The sequence below is a fragment of the Canis lupus genome, chromosome X (assembly GCF_011100685.1).
Source record: "Canis lupus familiaris isolate Mischka breed German Shepherd chromosome X, alternate assembly UU_Cfam_GSD_1.0, whole genome shotgun sequence".
Classification (NCBI taxonomy): domain Eukaryota; kingdom Metazoa; phylum Chordata; class Mammalia; order Carnivora; family Canidae; genus Canis; species Canis lupus.
This window is the reverse complement of record NC_049260.1, coordinates 60003913-60024685: the sequence shown is the minus strand read 5'-3', so window position 1 is coordinate 60024685 and position 20773 is coordinate 60003913. Positions and strand designations below refer to the sequence as shown.

General features: G+C 35.4%; 1 protein-coding gene across 6 annotated transcripts in view; it reads left to right on the top strand.

Moving 5' to 3' along the window:
- Nucleotides 1-20773, top strand: part of ATRX (ATRX chromatin remodeler) — a 332654-nt gene that overhangs the window by 225131 nt on the left and 86750 nt on the right. For all 6 annotated transcript variants that reach the window (XM_038587761.1, XM_038587760.1, XM_038587757.1 and 3 more), the window contains 4 exons: nt 130-247; nt 19056-19186; nt 19719-19807; nt 19936-20108. In XM_038587761.1, coding sequence (XP_038443689.1) covers nt 130-247; nt 19056-19186; nt 19719-19807; nt 19936-20108 — 511 coding nt within the window. The remainder of the gene's footprint in view (nt 1-129; nt 248-19055; nt 19187-19718; nt 19808-19935; nt 20109-20773) is intronic.

Below are 20773 nucleotides of genomic sequence, written 5' to 3'. Positions count from 1 at the left end.
TTCTTATATGTTCAGTACCTATTTATTTATATGTATCTTTGAGTTGTAAGTAGTGATGATTCTTGGAGCAGTCAATTCCCAACATATATTTAGGTTAACTAATTTCATTCTCTTCCTTGTTAATTACAGAGGAAAGATTATACAGCATTAACAAAGTTCTTGCCTCCAAAACATGAATATGTGTTAGCTGTGAGAATGACTCCTATTCAGTGCAAGCTCTATCAGTACTATTTAGATCACTTAACAGGTAACAAATAAACTTACTGTTTTTATCTTCTAAGGACGTTCTTTTTCTGATGAATGATGTTGTCTTAGTAATTTTACCATGTAAATTGTTATTTTTCAGTTGTGCATTTAAATAAAATGGATATGTTTGTTTTGTAAGAGCATAAAATATTTCTAATTTTAAAAACACCAAATTGTAAACCAAGGAACAAACTGGTGAAAAAACATACACAGTGTATTGGCATAATGCCTTTAATTTGTAAAGAGCTTTTATTTTAGGAAAATTATTAGTATGAGTAAATCCATAAAAGAAAATATATAGAATTCCAGTGTATTATTTAAAAAATTGAACCACAATAATGAGACATATAATTCAAATCTATGATATCATTTGTCATTTATCAAATTGACAAGAGTTGAAGGAAAAGAAGCAAAATGAAAGGCAGGGCATATGTTATGCTCTTAACGTTGGAGTAAAAAAATATACAAATGCCTAAAATATCCCAAAATGTTAACAAATCTTTCGATGGATTCATTATGAGGATCTTTTAGATTGTTTCTTATTATTTTCTATGGGCTTTTAAAAAATACAGTGAATAGTTATTATTTTATCATCAGTAAATTCATGTGTCTGTATGTGTATGTCTGTGACTGTATGCCGAAGATTGTCACTGTTCACAGAGCAAAACCTAGCCTCTTTTTGGAGTGGGATTTCTTACTTGTAAGTCATCTTATTCTGGTACTTTCCCCAAGTGATATATGAAGTTTATTTAGGGGATACAGGTTATAAAGTACCCATTAGCCATTATGGATAAAATAAATTACCAAAAAAATCATAAGGGATGGAAGTGTGTACAGAGATCTTAAAATAATACCATATTTCATATCATTACTAGTTACAGTGATATACCTTGTAACAGCAGTGCATTTAATTTTAATTTCATTAATTTTTTAAACAGCAGTGCATTTTGTTTTTATTTTTTTAAAGATTTTTTAAAAATATTTTATTTATTTATTCATGAGAAACATAAAGAGAGGCAAAGGGAGAAGCAGGCTCCCCGCAGGGAGCCCAATGTGGGACTTGATCCCAGGATCCTGAGGTCACAACATGAGCCAAAGGCAGATGCCCAACCACTGAGTCACCTGAGTTCCCCAAAGATTGTTTTATTTATTTATTCATGAGAGACAGGCAGAGACATAGGTGGAGGGAGAAACAGGCTCCCTATGGGAGCCTGATGTGGGACTTGATCCCAGGAACCCGGGATCATTCCCTGAGCAGATACTCAACCACTGAGCCACCCAGGTGTCCCAACAGCAGTGCATTTTAGATAACAGAATAATATTGATCGTCCTCAAGAATTTGCTTTGGGGAAAAAAATTTGAGGGCAGCCCGGGTGGCTCAGCGGTTTAGCGCCGCCTTCAGCCCAGGGCGTGGTCCTGGAGACGCAGGATCAAGTCCCATATCTGGCTCCCTGCATGGAGCCTGCTTCTCCCTCTGCCTGTGTCTCTGCCTCTCTCTCTCTCTCTCTCTCTCTCTCTCTGTCTCTCACGAGTAAATAAATAAAATCTTTAAGAAAAAAAAAATTGAATGTTAGTATTTTACAGAACTCCTTTTTTTTCTGTTTTATAAACACAGATTTTTAGTGACTTTTGGAAGAAAATCATTATAATTAGGCATACATTTTCATTTGTACATCAGTCAGAAGCTGTTATATTTATTGTACCATTATGTTTTGAATGACAAAAATTGGAGACATAATTAAGTAACCAAATGTAGTTATCCCAATAAGAAAGCTACTGTGTTGTTAAACAGAGAGATGTCCAGACCTATCTTTCATTAATATCTGAGTAATAAAGTATACTAGCTTTGGTCATTTAATATTTTTTCCATTTAAAATTTTGTTTTATCATAGAGAAAATACCAGCTACAGTGTTTTCAAATATTAGAGAATCACTTGTCTTTAATAACCAACAGTAAAATATTAATAGCTCATGTATAGATCTTAAAGTGTACAGTTCTGAAGCAAGTGCATTATTTAAGAATTAAGGAGGCCTCATTCTTTGTGATTTTATTTGATATCAAATGTCTAAAGTACTAATAATTAAAAGCTTCTAAACTCTGAAAAATATAATTGTTTTAAAAAGTTTTTATATAAATTCTAGTTAACATATACTAGAATATTGGTTTCAGAAGTAGAACTTAGTGTAATATCCAGTGCTCATCAAAACAAGTGCTCTCCTTAGTACTCAATCACCCATTTAGCCCTTCCCTCAATCACCTCCCCTCCAGCAACCCTCAGTTTCTTCTCTGTAGTTAAGAGTCTCTTATTATTTGCCTTCCTGTTTTTTATTCTTTCCCTGCCCCATGTTCACCTATTTTATTTTGTAAGTTCCACATGAGTAAAATCATAGTATTTATTTTTCTCTAACTTATTTCGCTTAGCACAATACACTCTAGCTGAATCCACATCCTTGAAGATGGTAAAATTTTATTCTTTATTATGGGTAAGTAATACCATTGTATATGGACACTGTCTCTTCTTTATCCATTCATCAATTGATGGATGTTTGGCTACCAATGATAATGCTGCTATAAAGATCGAGGTGCACATGCCCCCTTCGAATTAGTATTTTGTATCCTTTGGGTAAATACATAATAGTTTAATTGCTAGGTTATAGGATAGTTCTACCTTCATACTGTTTTCTAGAGTCACTGCACCAGCTGACAATCCCACCAGCAGTGTAAGAGGGGTCCCCTTTCTCTGCATCCTTGCCAACGTCTGTTGTTGCCTGAGTTGTTAATTTTAGTCATTCTGACAGGTGTAAGGTAGAATCTCATCGTGGTTTTGATTTGTATTTTTCTAATGATGTGTGATATTAAGCATCTTTTCATGTGTCTGTTAGCCATTTAGGTGTCTTCTTGGGAAAAATATTCATTCATTCATTCTGCCCATTTCTTCACAGAGTTATTTGTCTTTTGGGGTGTTGAGTTTGATTGTAAGTTCTTTATAGATTTTGGATACTACCCCTTTATCAGATATGTCATTTGCAGATATTTTCTCCCATTCCATAGGCTTCCCTTTTTTAGATTTGTTGATTGTTTCCTTCACTGTGCAGAAACTTTTAATATTTTTTTAAACAAGATTTCTTTATTTATTTTTGAGAGAACGAGAAAAAACTTGAGCGGGGGGGAGGCCAAGGGAGAGGAAGAGAGAAAATCCCAAGCAGACTCCATGCTGAGCATGGAGCCTGACACAAAGCTTCATCTCATGATCCTGAGATCATGACCTGAGCCAAAACCCAGAGTTGAACACATAGCTGACTGAGCCATCCAGATGCCCAGGAAGCCTTTTATCTTCATGAAGTCCCAATTGTTCATGTTTGCTTTTGTTTCCCTTATGTCCAGAGACGTGTCTAGTAAGAAGTTGCCACAGCCAAGGTCAAATAGGTTGCTGCCTGTGTTCTTTCCTAGTATTGTAATAGTTTCCTGTCTCACATTTAGGTCTTTCATCCTTTGTGAATTTACTTGTGTACATGGTATAGGAAAGTGGTCTAGGTTCATTCTTCTGCATGTTGCTGTCCAGTTTTCCCAACACCATTTGTGGATGAGACTGTCTTTTTTTCATTGGATGTTCTTTCTGGCTTTGTCTAAGATTACTTGAACATACAGTTTTGGGTCCATTTGTAGGTTTTCTATTCTGTTCCATTGATCTTTGTATCTTTTTTTATGCCAGTACCATGCCGTCTTGTTGACTTCAGCTTTGTCATATAGCTTGAAGTCCAGAATTGTGATACCTCTAGCCTTGCTTTTCTTTTTCAGGATTATTTTGGCTGTTCAGGGTCTTTTGTGGTTCCATACACATTTTAGGATTATTTATTCTAGTTTAGTGAAAACCGCTGGTGGTATTTCGATAGGGATTGCACTAAGTGTGTAGATCGCTTTTGGTAGTACAGAAATTTTATTTTATCATTATTAATTTTTAAGATTTTATTTATTTTTTGAGAGAGAGAGAGAGTGCACACAAGCAGAGGAGGGGCAGAGAGTGAAGCTGATTTCTGTCTGAGCAGGGAGCCAGTGTGGGGCTCCATCCAAGGACTCTGGGGTCATGACCTGAGCCTAAGGCAGACACTTAATTGACTGAGCCACCCAGATGCCCCAGTATAGACATTTTAATGATGTTTGTTCTTCTAATCCATAAGCATGGAATGTTTATCTGTTTCTTTGTGTCCTCTTCAATTTCTTTCATAAGTCCTATAGTTTTCAGAGTACAGTGTAGTGTATCTTTTACCTCTTTGCTTAGGTTTATTCCTAGGTTTTTTCTTTTGCTCATTCATCACTGGGATTGATTTCTTGATTTCTCTTTCTGCTGCGTCATTATTGTTGTATAGAAATGCAACAGATTTCTGTATGTTGATTTTGTATCCTGTGACTTTGCTGAATTCATGTATTAGTTCTAGCAATTTTTTGGTGGAGTCTTTTGGATTTTCTCTTAGAGTATCATGATATCTGTGAACAGTGAAAGTTTGACTTCTTGCCAGTTTCGATGCCTTTTATTTCTTTTTGTTGTCTCATTTGGAGGCTAGGACTTCCAGTACTATGTTAATGGTGAGAGTGCACATCCCTCTCTTATTCCCAAACTTAGAGGAAAAGCTCTCAGTATTTCCTATTTGAAGATGATATGAGCTGTAAGTCTTTCCTATATGACCTTTATGATGTTGAAGTATGTTTCCTGTATCCCTCCTTTGCTTTTTTAAAAATATTTTATTTATTTATTCATGAGACATACACTGAGAGAGGCAGAGACATAGGCAGAGGGAGAAGCAGGCTCCCTGTGGAGCAGGGATGTGGAGCCCGATGTGGGTCTTGATCCCATGACCCTGGGATCACACCCTGAGCTGAAGGCAGACTCTCAACCACTGAGCCACTCAGGCACCCCTGTATCCCTCCTTTGTTGAGGGTTTTTATCAAGAATGTATGCTGTATTGTGTCAAATGCTTCTTGTGCATCTATTGAGAGAATCACATGGTTCCTATCATTTCTTTTATTGATGTGTTGTATCACATTGATTGATTCAAATCAATCAGTGAATATTGAACCATTCTTGTAGCCCAGGAATAAATCCCACTTGATCATTGTGAATGATTCTTTGAATGTACTGTTGGATTCCATATGCTAGTATTTTGCTGAGAATTTTTATATCCGTGTTCATCAGGGATATTGGCTTGTACGTTTTTCTTTAGTGGAGTCTGTCTTGTTTTGGAAGCAGGGTAATGTGGGACTCCTAGAATGGGTTTGGAAGTTTTCCTTCCATTTCTGTTTTTTGGACTAGTTTCAGAAGAATAGGTATTGATTTTCCTTAAATGTTTAGTAGAATTCCCTTGGGAAGCCATCTAACCCTAGACTTTTTTGGAGGGTGGAGTTCTTTGATTACTGATTGAATTTTTATTTATTTATTTTTATTTTTTTTATTTTATTAATTTATTCAGGAGATACACAGAGAGGCAGAGACACAGGCAGATGGAGAAGCAGGCTCCATGCAGGGAGCCCGATGTGGGACTCGATCCCAGGTCTCCAGGATTGTGCCCTGGGCTGAAGGCAGGCGCTAAACCGCTGAGCCACCCAAGGATCCCCAACTGATTGAATTTCTTTGCTATGTTTGATCTGTTCAAATTTTCTATTTGTTCCTGTTTTGGTTTTGATAGTTTATGTTCCTAGGAATTTATTCATTTCTTCCAGATTGCCCAATTTCTGGCATATACTTTTTTCATAATATTCTCTTATAATTTTATTATTGTAGTAGTGGTTGTAATTTCTCCTCTCTCACTTATAATTTTCTTTATTTGGGTCCTTTCTCTTTTCTTTTTGAATAATTCTGGCTAGAGATTTATAAATTTTATTAATTTTTTCAAATATATCCTGGTTTAATTCATCTGTTCTGTTCTTTTTTGTTTCTATATCATTTATTTCTGCTCTAGTATTTATCATTTCCCTGCTACTGGCTTTATGTTTAATTTGCTGTTTCTTTTCTAGGTCTTTTAGGTGCAAGGTTAGGTTTTGTACTTGAGACTTTTCTTGCTTCTTCAGGTAGGCCTGTTTTGATGTATACTTCCCTTCTATGACTATTTTTACTGCATCTGAAAGATTTTGGACTGTCATGTTTTCATTTTCATTTGCTTCCGTGTATTTCTTTTTTCTTAATTTCCTGGTTTACTCAATCATTCTTTAGTAGCATGTTCTTTAATCTCCATGTATTTGTAGTCTTTCCAAATATTTTCTTGTATTTGATTTCAAGTTTCATAGCATTGTGAGCAGAAAATATGTGCGGTATGATCTTAATCTTTTGTACTTCTTGAGGCCTGATTTGTGACCTAGCATGTGTTCTATTCTGGATAATGTTCCCTGTGCACTGGAATAGAATGTATATTCCCCTGCTTTAGGATGAAATGTTCTGAATACATCTAAGTCCATCTGGTCCAGTGTGTCATTTAGAGCCATTGTTTCCTTCATTTTCTGCTCAGGTGATCTGTCCATTGCTGTCAGTGGGGTTTTATTTATTTATTTATTTATTTATTATTTTTATTAATAATAAATTTATTTTTTATTGGTGTTCAGTTTACCAACAAACAGAATAACACCCAGTGCTCATCCCATCAAGTGCCCCCCTCAGTGTCCGTCACCCATTCACCCCCACCCCCTGCCCTCCTCCCCTTCCACCACCCCTAGTTCGTTTCCCAGAGTTAGGAGTCTTTGTGTTCTGTCTCCCTTTCTGATATTTCCCACACATTTCTTCTCCCTTCCCTTATATTCCCTTTCACTATTATTTATATTCCCCAAATGAATGAGAACATACAATGTTTGTCCTTCTCTGATTGACTTACTTCACTCAGCATAATACCCTCCAGTTCCATCCATGTTGAAGCAAATGGTGGGTATTTGTCGTTTCTAATGGCTGAGTAATATTCCATTGTATACATAAACCACATCTTCTTTATCCATTCATCTTTCGATGGACACCGAGTCTCCTTCTCAGTGGGGCTTTAAAGTCCCTTACTATTATCGTATTGTTATCAATGAGTTTCTTTATGTTTGTTACTGATTTTTATATTTGGGTTCTCCCAGATTGGGAACATAAATACTTAAAATTGTTGTATCTCCTTGTTGGATACACCCCTTTATCATGATACAGTACCCCTCTTCATCTCTTGTTGCATTCTTTGGTTTAAAATCTAGTTTGTCTGATGTAAGTATTGCTACTCTGGCTTCCTTTTGACATCCATTTGCATGGTAAATATTTTTCAGTCCCCTCAGTTTCAATCTTCAGGTGTCTTTAGGTCTACAGTGAGTCTCCTGTAGGCAGCCTATAGATGGATCTTGGATTTTTTAAAATCCATTCTGACAGGGCAGCCCCCGTGGCGCAGCGGTTTAGCACCGCCTGCAGCCCAGGGCGTGATTCTGGAGACCCTGGATTGAGTCCCATGTCGGGCTCTCTGCATGGAGCCTGCTTCTCCCTCTGCCTGTGTCTCTGCCTCTCATTCTCTCTCTGTGTCTCAATGAATAAATAAATAAAATCTTTAAAAAACATCCATTCTGACATCCTGTGTCTTTGGATTGGAGCATTTCGCCTATTTACATTCACAGTGATTATTGATAGATGCTAATTTAGTGCCATTGTATTAAATGTAGTTCTGTGTCTCTGGAGATTTTCTCTGTTCCATTGTAGTCTTTGTTGCTTTTAGTTTTTCTTCCTCAAAGTATCCCTTTTAATATTTCTTGCAAGGCTGGTGTAGTAGTCTTAAACCCCCTTTAACTTTGGGAACGTTTTTATCTCTCCTTTTGTTCTGAATGAAAGCCTTGCTAAAGTATATTTGGTTGCATCTTTTTACTATTCAGCACGTTGAATGTATTATGCCAGTATCTTCTAGCCTGCCAAATTTCTCTGGATGGATGTGCTGCTCCCTTTGTCTTCCCTTTTTACATTAGGGATTTCTTTTTCTTTTTTAAAAAAGTTCTATTTATCTGAGAGAGAGAATGGAGGTAGGCGGAGAGGGAGAGAGAAAGAGAAAATATCAAGTAGATTCTCCATTGAAGTGCAGAGCTCAGTGTCTGTTGAGATCATGAACCAATCCAAAATCAAGTTTTGGATGCTCAACTAACTGAACCACTTAAGCATCCTAAAGATTTCTTTTCTGCTACTATTTTTTAGGATTTTTTCCTTACTCACTGTATTTTACTTTACAAATTTTACTATGATATGTCTTGGTGTTGCTTTGCTTTTGTTGATTTTTTATAGGAGTTCTCTGTGCCTTCTGCATATGGATGTCTCTTTCCTTCCCCAGATTAGGGAAATTTTTAGCTATAATTTGCTTAAATAAACCTACTCCTGTTTCTCTTTCTTCTTCTTATGGAACTCCTATGATACTATTGTTATTACGCTTTATGGAGTTTAACATTTCCCTATGTGTACATTCATGATTTCTTTCCCTCTTCAGCTTCATTATTTTCATAATTTTATTTTCTGTATCACTTATTTGTTCTTTTTCCATCCTTCTGGTCATTATGTCCAGTTGGTTTTGCATTTCAGTTATAGCATTTTTTATTTTGGCATGGCTAATTTTTAGGTCTTTTATCTCTGTGTTAAGGGACTCCATGGTGTCTTCTATTCTTTTCTCAAGCCCAGTTAGTATTCTTATAATTGTTGGTTTAAATTCTGGTTCAGGCATATTACTTATATCTGTTTTAATTAGATCCCTGCCTGTGACCTCTTCTTTTTCTTTGTTTTAGGATGAATTCTTCCACTTTGGCATTTTGTCTCAGTCTTTATCTTCTGTGTGTTAGGAAAGCCTATTCTGTTTCCCACTCTTGAGAGTAATTGCTTTGTTATGAAGCATTCATATACTGTCCAGGGCCTGGTGCTTCAGGAAGTGTTTCTGGTCTACACTGCTATTATGTTTTGGCTGCTCTTTCCCTCAGGTCTAAAATGAGAAACTGCAGAGTTTTGTCCTTGCCTGCAATAGGGAGTGTTTGGACCTTGTCCAGTGTGTGGTGAGTTTTAACTAGTTTTTTTTTTTTTTTTTGGTCTACTTGTTCAAAAAATCTAGTTCCTATTTCCCTTAGAGCTGAAGCTTTGCAGTATTCTATGGCCAAGAGACTTGGTGCATTTGGAGGGTTTGTGCTGGGTTTCTGGTGGTGGTGGTAGAGGGGTGACGCTCCTGCTCTGAGTCTTAGGTACACTTGTCCTAGCAAAGAAAAAAAAGAAAGAAAAACCACCTGCAGAGCGCAGAAATCTGGGGTTTGGTGTAAGCAGTTTAAGCCTACACTGTTGTCACTATGTTGCTCACTGAAATTTGTTTGTGCTGGTGGTCAGGGGTAAAAGTAAAAATATTTTCAGTCATTTCTCTCATCCCCAGAGAGGGAAGTTCGTACCTCCCAATGTTCAGGAAGCCCTTGTAGTAGAGTGAACAAACTCCCCTCGTTTGTCCCATGTTTTCCTGAGTTGTATGCCTTCACCCTGTCTGTGTCTGAGCGTCTGCCCACCTGGTGGTGCCATGCTCCTGTGTTTTATCACAGGCACACAGACTGGGTTTCAATATTTCAAAATTTTAAGTACCCCAGGATGCATGGACCTGCACTGATCTTCTAGAAAAAGGTCTTACTGCACTGTGGCTGATGCTGCTTTGTCACAGAAGGGTAGTTACAGGGATATGCAAGGGCTTAGAGTTTATCTTAAAGCACAGCAAGAAGCAGGTTAGCTGCCCTCAGCAGATGTCTCTATTCCTTTTTTTTTTTTTTTTAATTTTAATTTTTATTTTTATTTATTTATGATAGTCACAGAGAGAGAGAGAGAGAGGCAGAGACATAGGCAGAGGGAGAAGCAGGCTCCGTGCACCGGGAGCCTGATGTGGGATTTGATCCCGGGTCTCCAGGATCGCGCCCTGGGCCAAAGGCAGGCGCCAAACCGCTGCGCCACCCAGGGATCCCAGATGTCTCTATTCCTATGATAAATAATGTGGCAACACATTGGCACCTGGCTGCTCCTCTTTTGTCCACATAGAAGCAGTTTCATTCTCCCAAATGCTCTCCAAGAAAGAGAACTGTTTCCTACTTGCAAGCCGGGGGATCCTCAGATTACACTTCTGCTCCCTGGCTTCTGCCTTCCTTCTCCACAAGAACACCTTTTTGCTAGCCAGTTTCCACCCCAATGATGGCACAGACTTTCTAAACTAAACTTCAGACTTTGTGCTCCTCTACCACTTGTAAATACTTGTGATAATTAACCCCTCTCATTTTCTGTATCAGTGGTTTTGGGGAAGTGTTTCTCTTGTTTCTTAATGTCTGTCTCTCTCTCTTTTTCTCTTTTCCTGATCTGGGCTTCCTCCCCTCTGCAGCACCAGCAGTTCTTTTCTCCTCTAAATCACGTCTCCTTACCTCCTAATGTCCATGATGTGGGTGGCCTCTTTTCTCTCTAGTTTTGCAGTTTATTCTCTCAGTCCTCAGATCGATTTCCTCAGTGTTCAGAATGGTTTCATATTTATCTAGCTGTTTTCATTGGAGGAGGCAAGCATAGGATCCCCCTATTACTCTGCCTCTTAACTCTTTCTAAAAAGTATATCTGTCAAATTATCATCTGGTGTCATGAATCTTTTAGTAGTGAAAATGTTTGGGGTTCCACTCAATTAAATGTGTTTTAGTTTCCTTAAAGTAGCATAACCTGATTTAATACTCCTTTTGAAAAAAACCTTCCATAAAAGGCCAGGTGGGTTATGTTAAAGGCTACAGTTTTTCTCCTGAAATGTCACCTGCATATTTCTCTTGCATTTAAAATGCTTGGTGTTTTTCTGTTACACATTGTAAAATTTCTTTTGTTTCTATATTTGTCTCTTTCTAGATTCTATTTAGTTTTAAGAAGTTCCCTTAAATTTTGCTTTTTATATTAGGAACAGTTTATGTGAATATTAGTAGTAATAATTTATAATATATTTAATATTTATAGAATTAACGTCGTAAGAAGCTGAGTTTTCATGAATTTTAAAGTCCTCTTAATTTTCTTTTGTTCCTTTTTTCAGTATAATCCTGCAGTCTTCCATTTATCATCAGTTATCAGAAGTTTATATTTACATGTAAGCCTCTGCCTTCAGTAAACACTTCATGTTTTAAAATTTGGATACTTAGTTTTTTTAAGTTTTTATTTAAATTTCAGTTAGTTATGATACAGTGTAATATTTTTAATACAGTATGGTGTAAGATATAGTGATTCAACGCTTCCATACAACACCTGGAGCTCATCACAAGTATACTCCTTAGTGCCCATAAGCTATTTTAACCTATCCCCCCAATATTCATTAGTTTGTTATTTAATTTTTTAATCAGTAAACATTAGTTTGATTTTAACATAAGTCAATATTAAAGTCCATATAGTGTTTTAAGGCATGTAAAAATGGAGTACATGAAAAGACAGAAAATATTTTAAAATCCTGTATCTGCGAATGGATTAATAACCAGAATATATAAAGAACTTCTACAACTCAGGAACAGTATAACTCAACACAATTGGAAAACAGGTGAAGGACTTAAATAGACATTTCTCCAAAGAATATGTACAAATGGCCAAAAGCACATGAAAAGATGCTCTACATCATCACTGTTTATTATGGAAATGCCAACATCAAAGCACAAGATACCATTTCACACTTAATAAGATTCCTATTGTCAAAAACAAGAGAAAAAGCAAGTATTGGCAAGGAAGTGGAGAAATTATAACCCTGGAGCATTGCTGGTGGTAGTGTAAAATGGTACAGCTGCTATGGGTAAAGCAGTGTGGCCATTCCTCAGAGTTAAACAGAACTATTTCCATAATGATCCATCAACTCCACTTCTAGATGTATACGCCAAATAATTGAAAGCAGGAACTTAAACCGATACTTGCACACTCATGTTTGCATAGCAGAATTATTCCCAATAGCTATAAAGGTAGAAGTAATCCCAATGTCCATTAATGAATTAATTAATAGATGAATACAATGTTATTATATATACACACACACATACGTACATACCATGGGATATTAGTCTTAAAAAGAAAGGAAATGCTGACAGTTTACAATATTAATGAATCCCAAAGATACCATGATAAGTGAAATAAGCCAGACACAAAATGAATACTGTTTGATTCTACTTAGAGATACCCAGCGTAGACAGATTCATAGACGCAGACAGTAGTAGTTACCAAGTTTTGGCGTAAAGGGAAATACAGAATTATTTTTAGTGTGTACAGAATTTCTTTCTAGGATCATAAAAAAGTTTTAGGAATGGAGTGTTGATGTTTGTACAACATTGTAATTATACTCAATGCCAATGAATTCTACTCATAGAGAACATTAATATGCATGGGTTTCCAAGTTTATAAGCCCTACTAGTGACTATAAATCATGAAAACCACTGGTCTAAATGATAGTCAACATCATTGGAAATGTAAATCAAAACCACAGTGGGATATTACTCACTAGGATTACTATAATCCCAGAAATAGAAAAATAGGAAGTGATGAGGATGTGGAGGAATTGGAACCCTGTTTTGCTGATATTGAATGTCAAATGGTGTAATTTATGTGAAGCAAAATTTGATAATCAAAGGTTCAGTATAGAATTACCATATAATACAGCAATTATACTTCTGGGTGTTTACTCAATAGAAAGGAAGACACACAAAGATTTGTACACCAATGTACATAGCATCATTATTCCTAATAGTTAACAGCTAGAAACAACCTATATGCCCATCAACTGGTGAAGTGTTAAACGTATTTGATATATGGATATCATAGAACATTATTCAGCAATGAAAAGGAAGCAAATGCTGAGAAACGGTACAACACAGAGCAACCTTGAAAATATATGACAAGTGAAAGAAGCCAGTCACAAATGACCAGGTGTTGTATGATTCTATTTATATGAAATGTCCAGAGTAGGCAAATCTATAGAAGCAAAGTAGATTAGTGGTTTCCTAGGGATGTAAGAAAAATGAAGTTGAGGGATAATGGCTTTAGGGGTATAGGGTTTTTGTGGAGGTGATGAAAATGTTTTAAAAACTGGATTTTGGTGATGGTTGCACAACTCTGAATACACTAGTGAATTGTAAATGGTAAATTGTGAACTATATTTGAATTAAACTTTAAAAAAGCTCAGTGGCTTTTTTATCTATAGAAGTTGTATTCAGTTAGCTTCCAGCTAATTGTTTGTTCTTTATGACTTCCTGTGTCTTGCATATACTTTCAAGATTGTCCTTAACATTTCTTTAAACAAAGTAAATAGTTAGAGTCTATGTCTGATTATTCCAGTTTCTAAAATCCTTATAGATTTATTTCATCTCTTTAATTTCTGTCAGTTTTGGGGATCCCTGGGTGGCTCTGGTTTGGCACCTGCCTTCGGCCCAGGGCATGATCCTGGAGTCCTGGGATTGAGTCCACATCAGACTCCCTGCATGGAGCCTACTTCTTCCTCTGCCTGTGTCTCTGCCCCTCTCTCTATGTGTGTCTCTCATGAATAAATAAATAAAATCTTTTTTTTTTTTTTTAAAGATTCTGTCCGTTTTCAGGCATGCTGCGTTGTTTCCATGTGTGTTTAAGTACTTTTGACCACAAGGTCCTTATATCCCTTGGAGTATGTCATAGTTATTTGAGGCCTAGGATAAAGTTTGATTACTCCAGAAAGGATTTGCTGTTGTTTCTGCTAGGCATCTGGGGATATTATTAGTCTGAGATCCTTAATATTACAATTTGTGCTTGAAGCACTCTTAAGTTAGTAGGATTTTGGGCAAATGATGGGGTATTTGATGATATGAACTGGGGTCTCCCTGGTACTTAAAATATTCATTACTTTGTTTCTTCTACTTTCTGCATAAATAAAATAAGCATACTGCAAGGAATGTTAACCAGTTGTAGTGGTCTTTGCATGATAGTTCAAGGGTGGTAGTTTTTATATGAGATTCCTATACTGTGTGACTAATTAGAAGATGGTATGACTATAAGATTTAGATTTAGACTTCAGCAGATAAAACAAATATTTAAACATCAAAACTAAGCCATTTGCTTAAAGTCAACTTATAGGACCTGCATTGATGTATTGAGGCAATGAAAGAACTGATATTAATGAGATACTGTTTTCTTCACTTATTGTTCATTATATGTAGAATTCTTGGTACCTCTTGGTAGTTATTGTTTAGGTTTTAGGCTTTTCTAAGTCCTTCTTATGTTTAATAATGGCCTTGAGTCCTACAAGTTAATTGAAGGACCACTGGAGGAAAAGAAGTCAGATTTCTGAGATAGTGTAAAGGAATTATTTGATTAGTAAGGATTTTATGGTGCAACTGTGGAATTTCAAAATGTGTTTCCAAATTCTTTAGAGGCCAAACCACTCCCAAAGTTCTTTAGATCAGCACTTTTTAATCATTTACGTGGAAAATTCTTTGAAGTAGTTTTCAGGACTTGGAGAAACTATAAAATTTATTGACATATCCATGGTATTTTATTATGATCCTCTCCAATTCCTGCTTTATTATAGATGTATTGATCATCAGAATACTGCAGTGAGACTGGCTTTTATAATAGTATAATTATAATTTGTAAAGAGTCAAGAGGGGAATCGAATATAAAAAGCTTTTTAGTCTTGTATTTTTGGAAAGTTTGCTTTAGCTCTTTTGTCTTCATCCTTCAATAGCCTTGAAGGGCACTTAAGGCAGTGTGGTAGGCTGAACGATGGCCACTTGGAGATGTCAGATCTTACGTAGGTCCTGGAAATTGTGATACCTTATAAGAAAAGGGGATTTTTTTTAGAGGTGATTAAACTAGGGATTTTAAGATGAGCAGATTGTCCTGGATTATCCAGATGGCCCCTAATTCCATTTGCAGGTAACTTTGCAGGAGAGAGGCTAAGGCGATTAGATATACACAAACAGGAGGAATTGTGACCACAGAGGCAAAGACTGATGTGGCTGCAAGTCAGGGAATGCCATCAGCCACCGTATGCCTGAGGAGGCAAGGAACAAATTCCTGGAAGTTCCAGAGGGAATGTGGGTGGCCCTGAGAACACTTTGATTTTGGCTCAGTAGGACAGATTTTGGATTTCTGATTTTCCAAACTATGAAGGAATATATTTCTATGGTCTTAAGATTTTGGGTTTGTGGTAATTTGCTATAGCAACAAACTATTTGAAGCAGTGAGTTTTCCCCAACCATTCTTTTTATGACTTGTATTCTAGTTTGCAGCACAAGCATCTGAGAAGGTTCTTAGAAAGTTTAGATTTCTGTGTCTCATCACATATCTAGAAAATCAGAATTTCTAGGATTCGACTCCAAGGATGTGTATAACACATTGCCCAAATGATTCTGATGTGTACCAAGTTTGATAAACATTTCATTAGGATGCCAAATTGATTTCCTCTTCCTGTTGTAGAAAATTGCCATTAATTTGATGGCTTAGAACAACACAAATTTATTCTCTCACAGTTCTAGGGGTTTGAGGTCCAAGGTTAGTGTTACTGGGCTAAAGTAAACAGGGCTGGTTCCTTCTGGCTGCTCTAGGAAGGGAAAGCGTTTCCTTGTCTTTTTCAGCTTCTGGTGGCCACCTATATTCTCTGTATTCAAAGTATATCACTCTAGTCTGTATACATGTTATCACATCACTTTCTCCAACTCTCCCTTCTAGATCCCTCTTATAGGGACTATTGTTGCATTGGACCTTCCTGAATAAAATTAAGAGGGTCTTCAATTTTGGGTCCTTATCCTGACTGTATCTGCACATTTCCTTTTTCCATATACAATAACTCATGAGTGGTTTGGAATGTAGGTATATTTGGGACATCATTATTCAGTTTACCACAGATCCCATGATAAAATCTCATGTAAAAACTAGATGTAAGTAAGGTTCAATAACAGATTGTCATGATTGATTATGTATTCACCTATACTTTTTGGGTATATTTTCCAGATAAAGTGATTTGAGTCAGAGAATGATTCAATAATAATTATCAATGCTCTTTTGAGTAGAGAACATTTTTCTATGGATATTTATTTGGCTAGCTTATTAACATATCCTTTTTATGTGGTTCCCATTTCCCACAGAGAATATCAACTCTATTATAAATCAGTGGTGTAGGTAGAAGAAACTGTTTTTTCTCCCTTTTAGGTAGAAGTTTTTTTCCCTTTAAAAATGTCCTCCCTTTTCTTATCTTAGCCAGTTGGCTTAAAAGTCTTACGAAGTTTTTCTATAATAGAAGATATTTATGATATGTGCAAGAGTAACTTTTGCCCCCACAAAACAAAAATTGGCTTTTAAGTTTTTCTTGGAGTATAAAATGATAAAGTTTAGATTACCTTTAAAAAAAACTCTCTTTAATTTTTTTAAGAGAGAGAAAAAGGGGGAGGGGAGGGTGGTGGGAGAGGAAGAGAGAATCTTAAGCAGACCCCAGTGTGGAGTCTGACAGAGGCTGAATCTTATGACCCTGAGAGCATGACCTGAATCAAAATCAAGAGTCACACACTTAACCAGCTGAACCATCCAGGTGACCCTCCTTTACATCAATTTTAAAAACTCAGAAGGTGTTCAGTGATAGAACAGCTGGGTACAAGATCAACAAGAAAATAGAGGACTTGGAAAATACTATAAACCAACAGACTTAGTAGAGCACTAAAAGAATACTCCATTCAGTTACAGTAGAATACAGTTTCCTTTCAAGTGCATATGGAATATTCTTCAACATAGTCCATATCTTAGACTTAAGATAGAATTAACATAAAAGGATAAAATCACACAAAATGTTTTCTTTAACCACATGGGAATTAAATTACAAAGCAGTAACAGAAGGAAAGTTAGAATATTCACAAATGTATATAAATAACACACTTCCAAATATCCAGTAGATCAAAGAAGAAATCACAAGGGAAATTAAAATATATTTAGACATGGATGAAAAACAAAAGCACAAGGTACTAAGATATGGGATGCAGGTAAAGCATGCTTAAGGCAGGAAAATTACAACTGTAAATACCTATAATTTAAAAATAAGAAAGATTCCAAATTTATAATCTAACCATTTACCTTAAGGAACTAAAAGTAAGAGCAAACTAAACCTGAAGCAAGTAGAAGGAGGAAAAAACACAGATAATCCCTGAAACCAAAATTTGGTTCTTTGAAAAGATCAACATGATTGGTATCTTTTTGGTTGTACTTGCAAAGTAATAGAGGAGACCACTAAACTCAGGAATGTGAAAGAGCATCATTACTGATATTACAGAAATAAAAAATTATAAGGGAATGCTATGAACAGTCATGTATCAAGAAGTTAGATACCTCATTTTCACAGCAGTTATTTCTATCATACACAGTGGAAATACCTCTTAATAAGGCAAAATAATCATTATCAGATTTTCATGAATTTTTATTAGTGTTTTATATCATTAAATTTTCTCTTGCCATGAGAGGAGGCAAGACGTACCAATGATTGGTGAATTTACATCTTTTAAAACTGTGACCAGAAAAAGGTTATTGCTTAAATGCTGCCTTTTTCATTTAATCAGCTTTGTTTTGCATTTTACCCCCTTGATAAGTGTCTTATAAATGAAATTTGCATTCATTTCTTTTTTATTTTGCTTTGATAGAAAAAATTTTGTTGAAATGACTCTGGGCTGAAGAAATGTAATGTTTTCAACATGAAAAACAATTTTTAGTATTTTTTGTGTAAGAATAATTGGAGAAGAGTTCCTAAAAGATTGGATACAAACAGGCTTTATTGAAAACAAGAGCTTTTAAATTTTTATTTAAATTCCAGTAGTTAGGGGTGCCTGAGTGGTGCAGTTGGTTAAGTGTCCAAGTCAGCTCAGGTTGTAATTTCAAGCCCCACCTCAGGCTCCTCACTCAAGGCAGAGTCTGCTTCAGTTTCTCTCTGCCCCTCACTTTAATAAAATAAATTTTAAAATTCCAGTTAACATACAGTGTAAGTTTAGTTTCAGGTGTACAATATAATGATTCAACACTTCGATATATCACCCTGTGTTCATCATGACAAGTGCACTCCTTAATTCCTATCACCTCTTTAACCCATCCCCCCACTCACCTCCCCTTTGCTAACCTTCAATTTTAAAAGAGGAGTTTGTAATCTATAGTCCACAGATGGAATTATGAGGGGGGTATGTGAACCTGAATAAGAAAAAATTCACATTAGTTTTACTAAACTCTAATGAAAATTAGCATTTTTTCCAATTATAATGTGGGCAATAAACCATAGTAGTATTAGTGATAACTTTGCTGCCAATTGAAATCAACTAGTTCTGTTGTTACTGATATCTCAAAATTATTTATCTTTATCAAGACTTCAGAATTTCAGATAGTTATTAGACTTGCTGCTATATTTTGTTATTTAATGCATTAACAAAGTACACATTACTGTATCACAAATGTTTAATATTTTGATAATTTATATATAATTGGTTTCTTCTGCTCTATTTTATGTTTCAAAACATGCAAAGAAAGATGTCTATAAGCTTCTCTATACTGCCAAAGGAGTCTATGGCGCAGATACAGTTAAAATCTCTAATTTTGAAACATTTTCATATAGAGAATTCTTTTTTCTAAGTTTTTATTTAAATTTCATTTAACATACAGTATAATTAGTTTTATACTAATTAGTATAATTAGTTTGGTGAATCAGTACTTCATACAACACCCGGTGCTCATCACAAGTGTACTCCTTAATCCTCATCATCTATTTAACCCATCCCTCCATCCACCTCTCCTGACATAGAGAAGTCTTATAACATTAACTACTTTTTTTTTGATTAGGTGTAGGGAATAGCAATGAAGGTGGACGAGGAAAGGCAGGTGCAAAACTTTTCCAAGATTTTCAGATGTTAAGTAGAATCTGGACTCATCCTTGGTGTTTGCAGCTGGACTACATTAGCAAAGAAAATAAGGTAAATAAGGTAACCTAAAATTGATTAAAATTTATCTGTTGGAAACATAATAACTTTAGGAAAAAAGGTTGATCTATATAGACTTACTGTATATTGGAATTTTCCTTTGCTTTGTGGTATAGTAATTCAACCTATTTTATTTCTAGTTAATTTCTATGTTAGAATGTATTACGATTATGGAAGGAGCATTAAATGTTGTTCTTAACATCTTGCATAACCATGGTAAAATGTTCAAAATTTAAAACTTAATATTAGGTCAATAGTATTAACCAAACCAGAGACTTTCATTGAATTTCATCACTTTTTATGTACCTCTGACCTTTTTCTTTTCCATGTTTCAATCCAAGACCTCACAATGCATTTAGTAATCATATTTGTGATGTCTCCTTTATTTTTTCTAATCTGTGGTAGTTCCTCAGTTCTTTCTTATCCCTTGACAATTAACTTATCCTCAGGTAAAGTAAACATCATTATAATTTCCAATATAAGTTGAAATAAACTATTAAAACATTCATCATTTTTTTTCCTCTAGGGATACTTTGATGAAGACAGTATGGATGAATTTATAGCTTCAGATTCCGATGAAACCTCCATGAGTTTAAGCTCCGATGATTATGCAAAGTAAATTGAATAATTTTTGTGTCCTGTGTTGACACATTTAAAATACCTAATTGCTAATTGTCCTCTCTTACTTGGCATTTGCATCTTTACTGTGCTTTCCTAACAGTTTGGATTTGTTCCTTTTATAGAAAGAAGAAAACAAAGGGGAAAAAAGGGAAAAAAGATAGTAGCTCAAGTGGAAGTGGCAGTGACAATGATGTTGAAGTGATTAAAGTCTGGAATTCACGATCTCGAGGAGGTGGTGAAGGAAATGTGGATGAAATAGGAAGCAATCCTTCAGTTTCATTAAAGCTGGAAGAAAGTGAGTCTAATGAATGTTGCCTTTATAATGGAACATTGATTTAGAAAATATCATGTCTATGGTTTTTTCAAGTATTAATTTAACCTTATTATTTCACTCAAGGGAGTATTTTCCTAGATGCCCTTAGTAATAAGCATCTAGGATAATCAGGTCATATAATAACAAATATCTGGTGAATGTTTAATTACAAGCAAGCCATTGTGTTCTGATATTTGAGAGAAAAGGAAGAAAGGAAAACTAATGTTTATTTACATGTATATAAACTAAATGCTGTATTTTCATTCCATGTATTAGCTAACTTAATTCCTGAGCAGACATGCAATGCTGTTGATATCTTTATTTTTATAAATGATTAGTAGAAGTGAGATTTAGACCTAGATACATCCAGTTTCAGAGTCCCAATGGTATTTTCACTTAACTACATAGAAATAACTGGAAACATTTCATTTAATTGAGTATGTGATTAACTTTATACAATGAAGCTAGTGTTGATGTTTCAGCCTTTGTAATTCTTCATAATCTATAATTGTACACTTTAAATTTTCCCCTTTTCATGTACGATTTAACACCTCTTTTAAAAATTATTTTTATTTATTTTTTAAATTTAAATTTTAGGTAGTTAACATATAGTGCAATATTTCTTTCTATAGTAGTTTCTGGAGTAG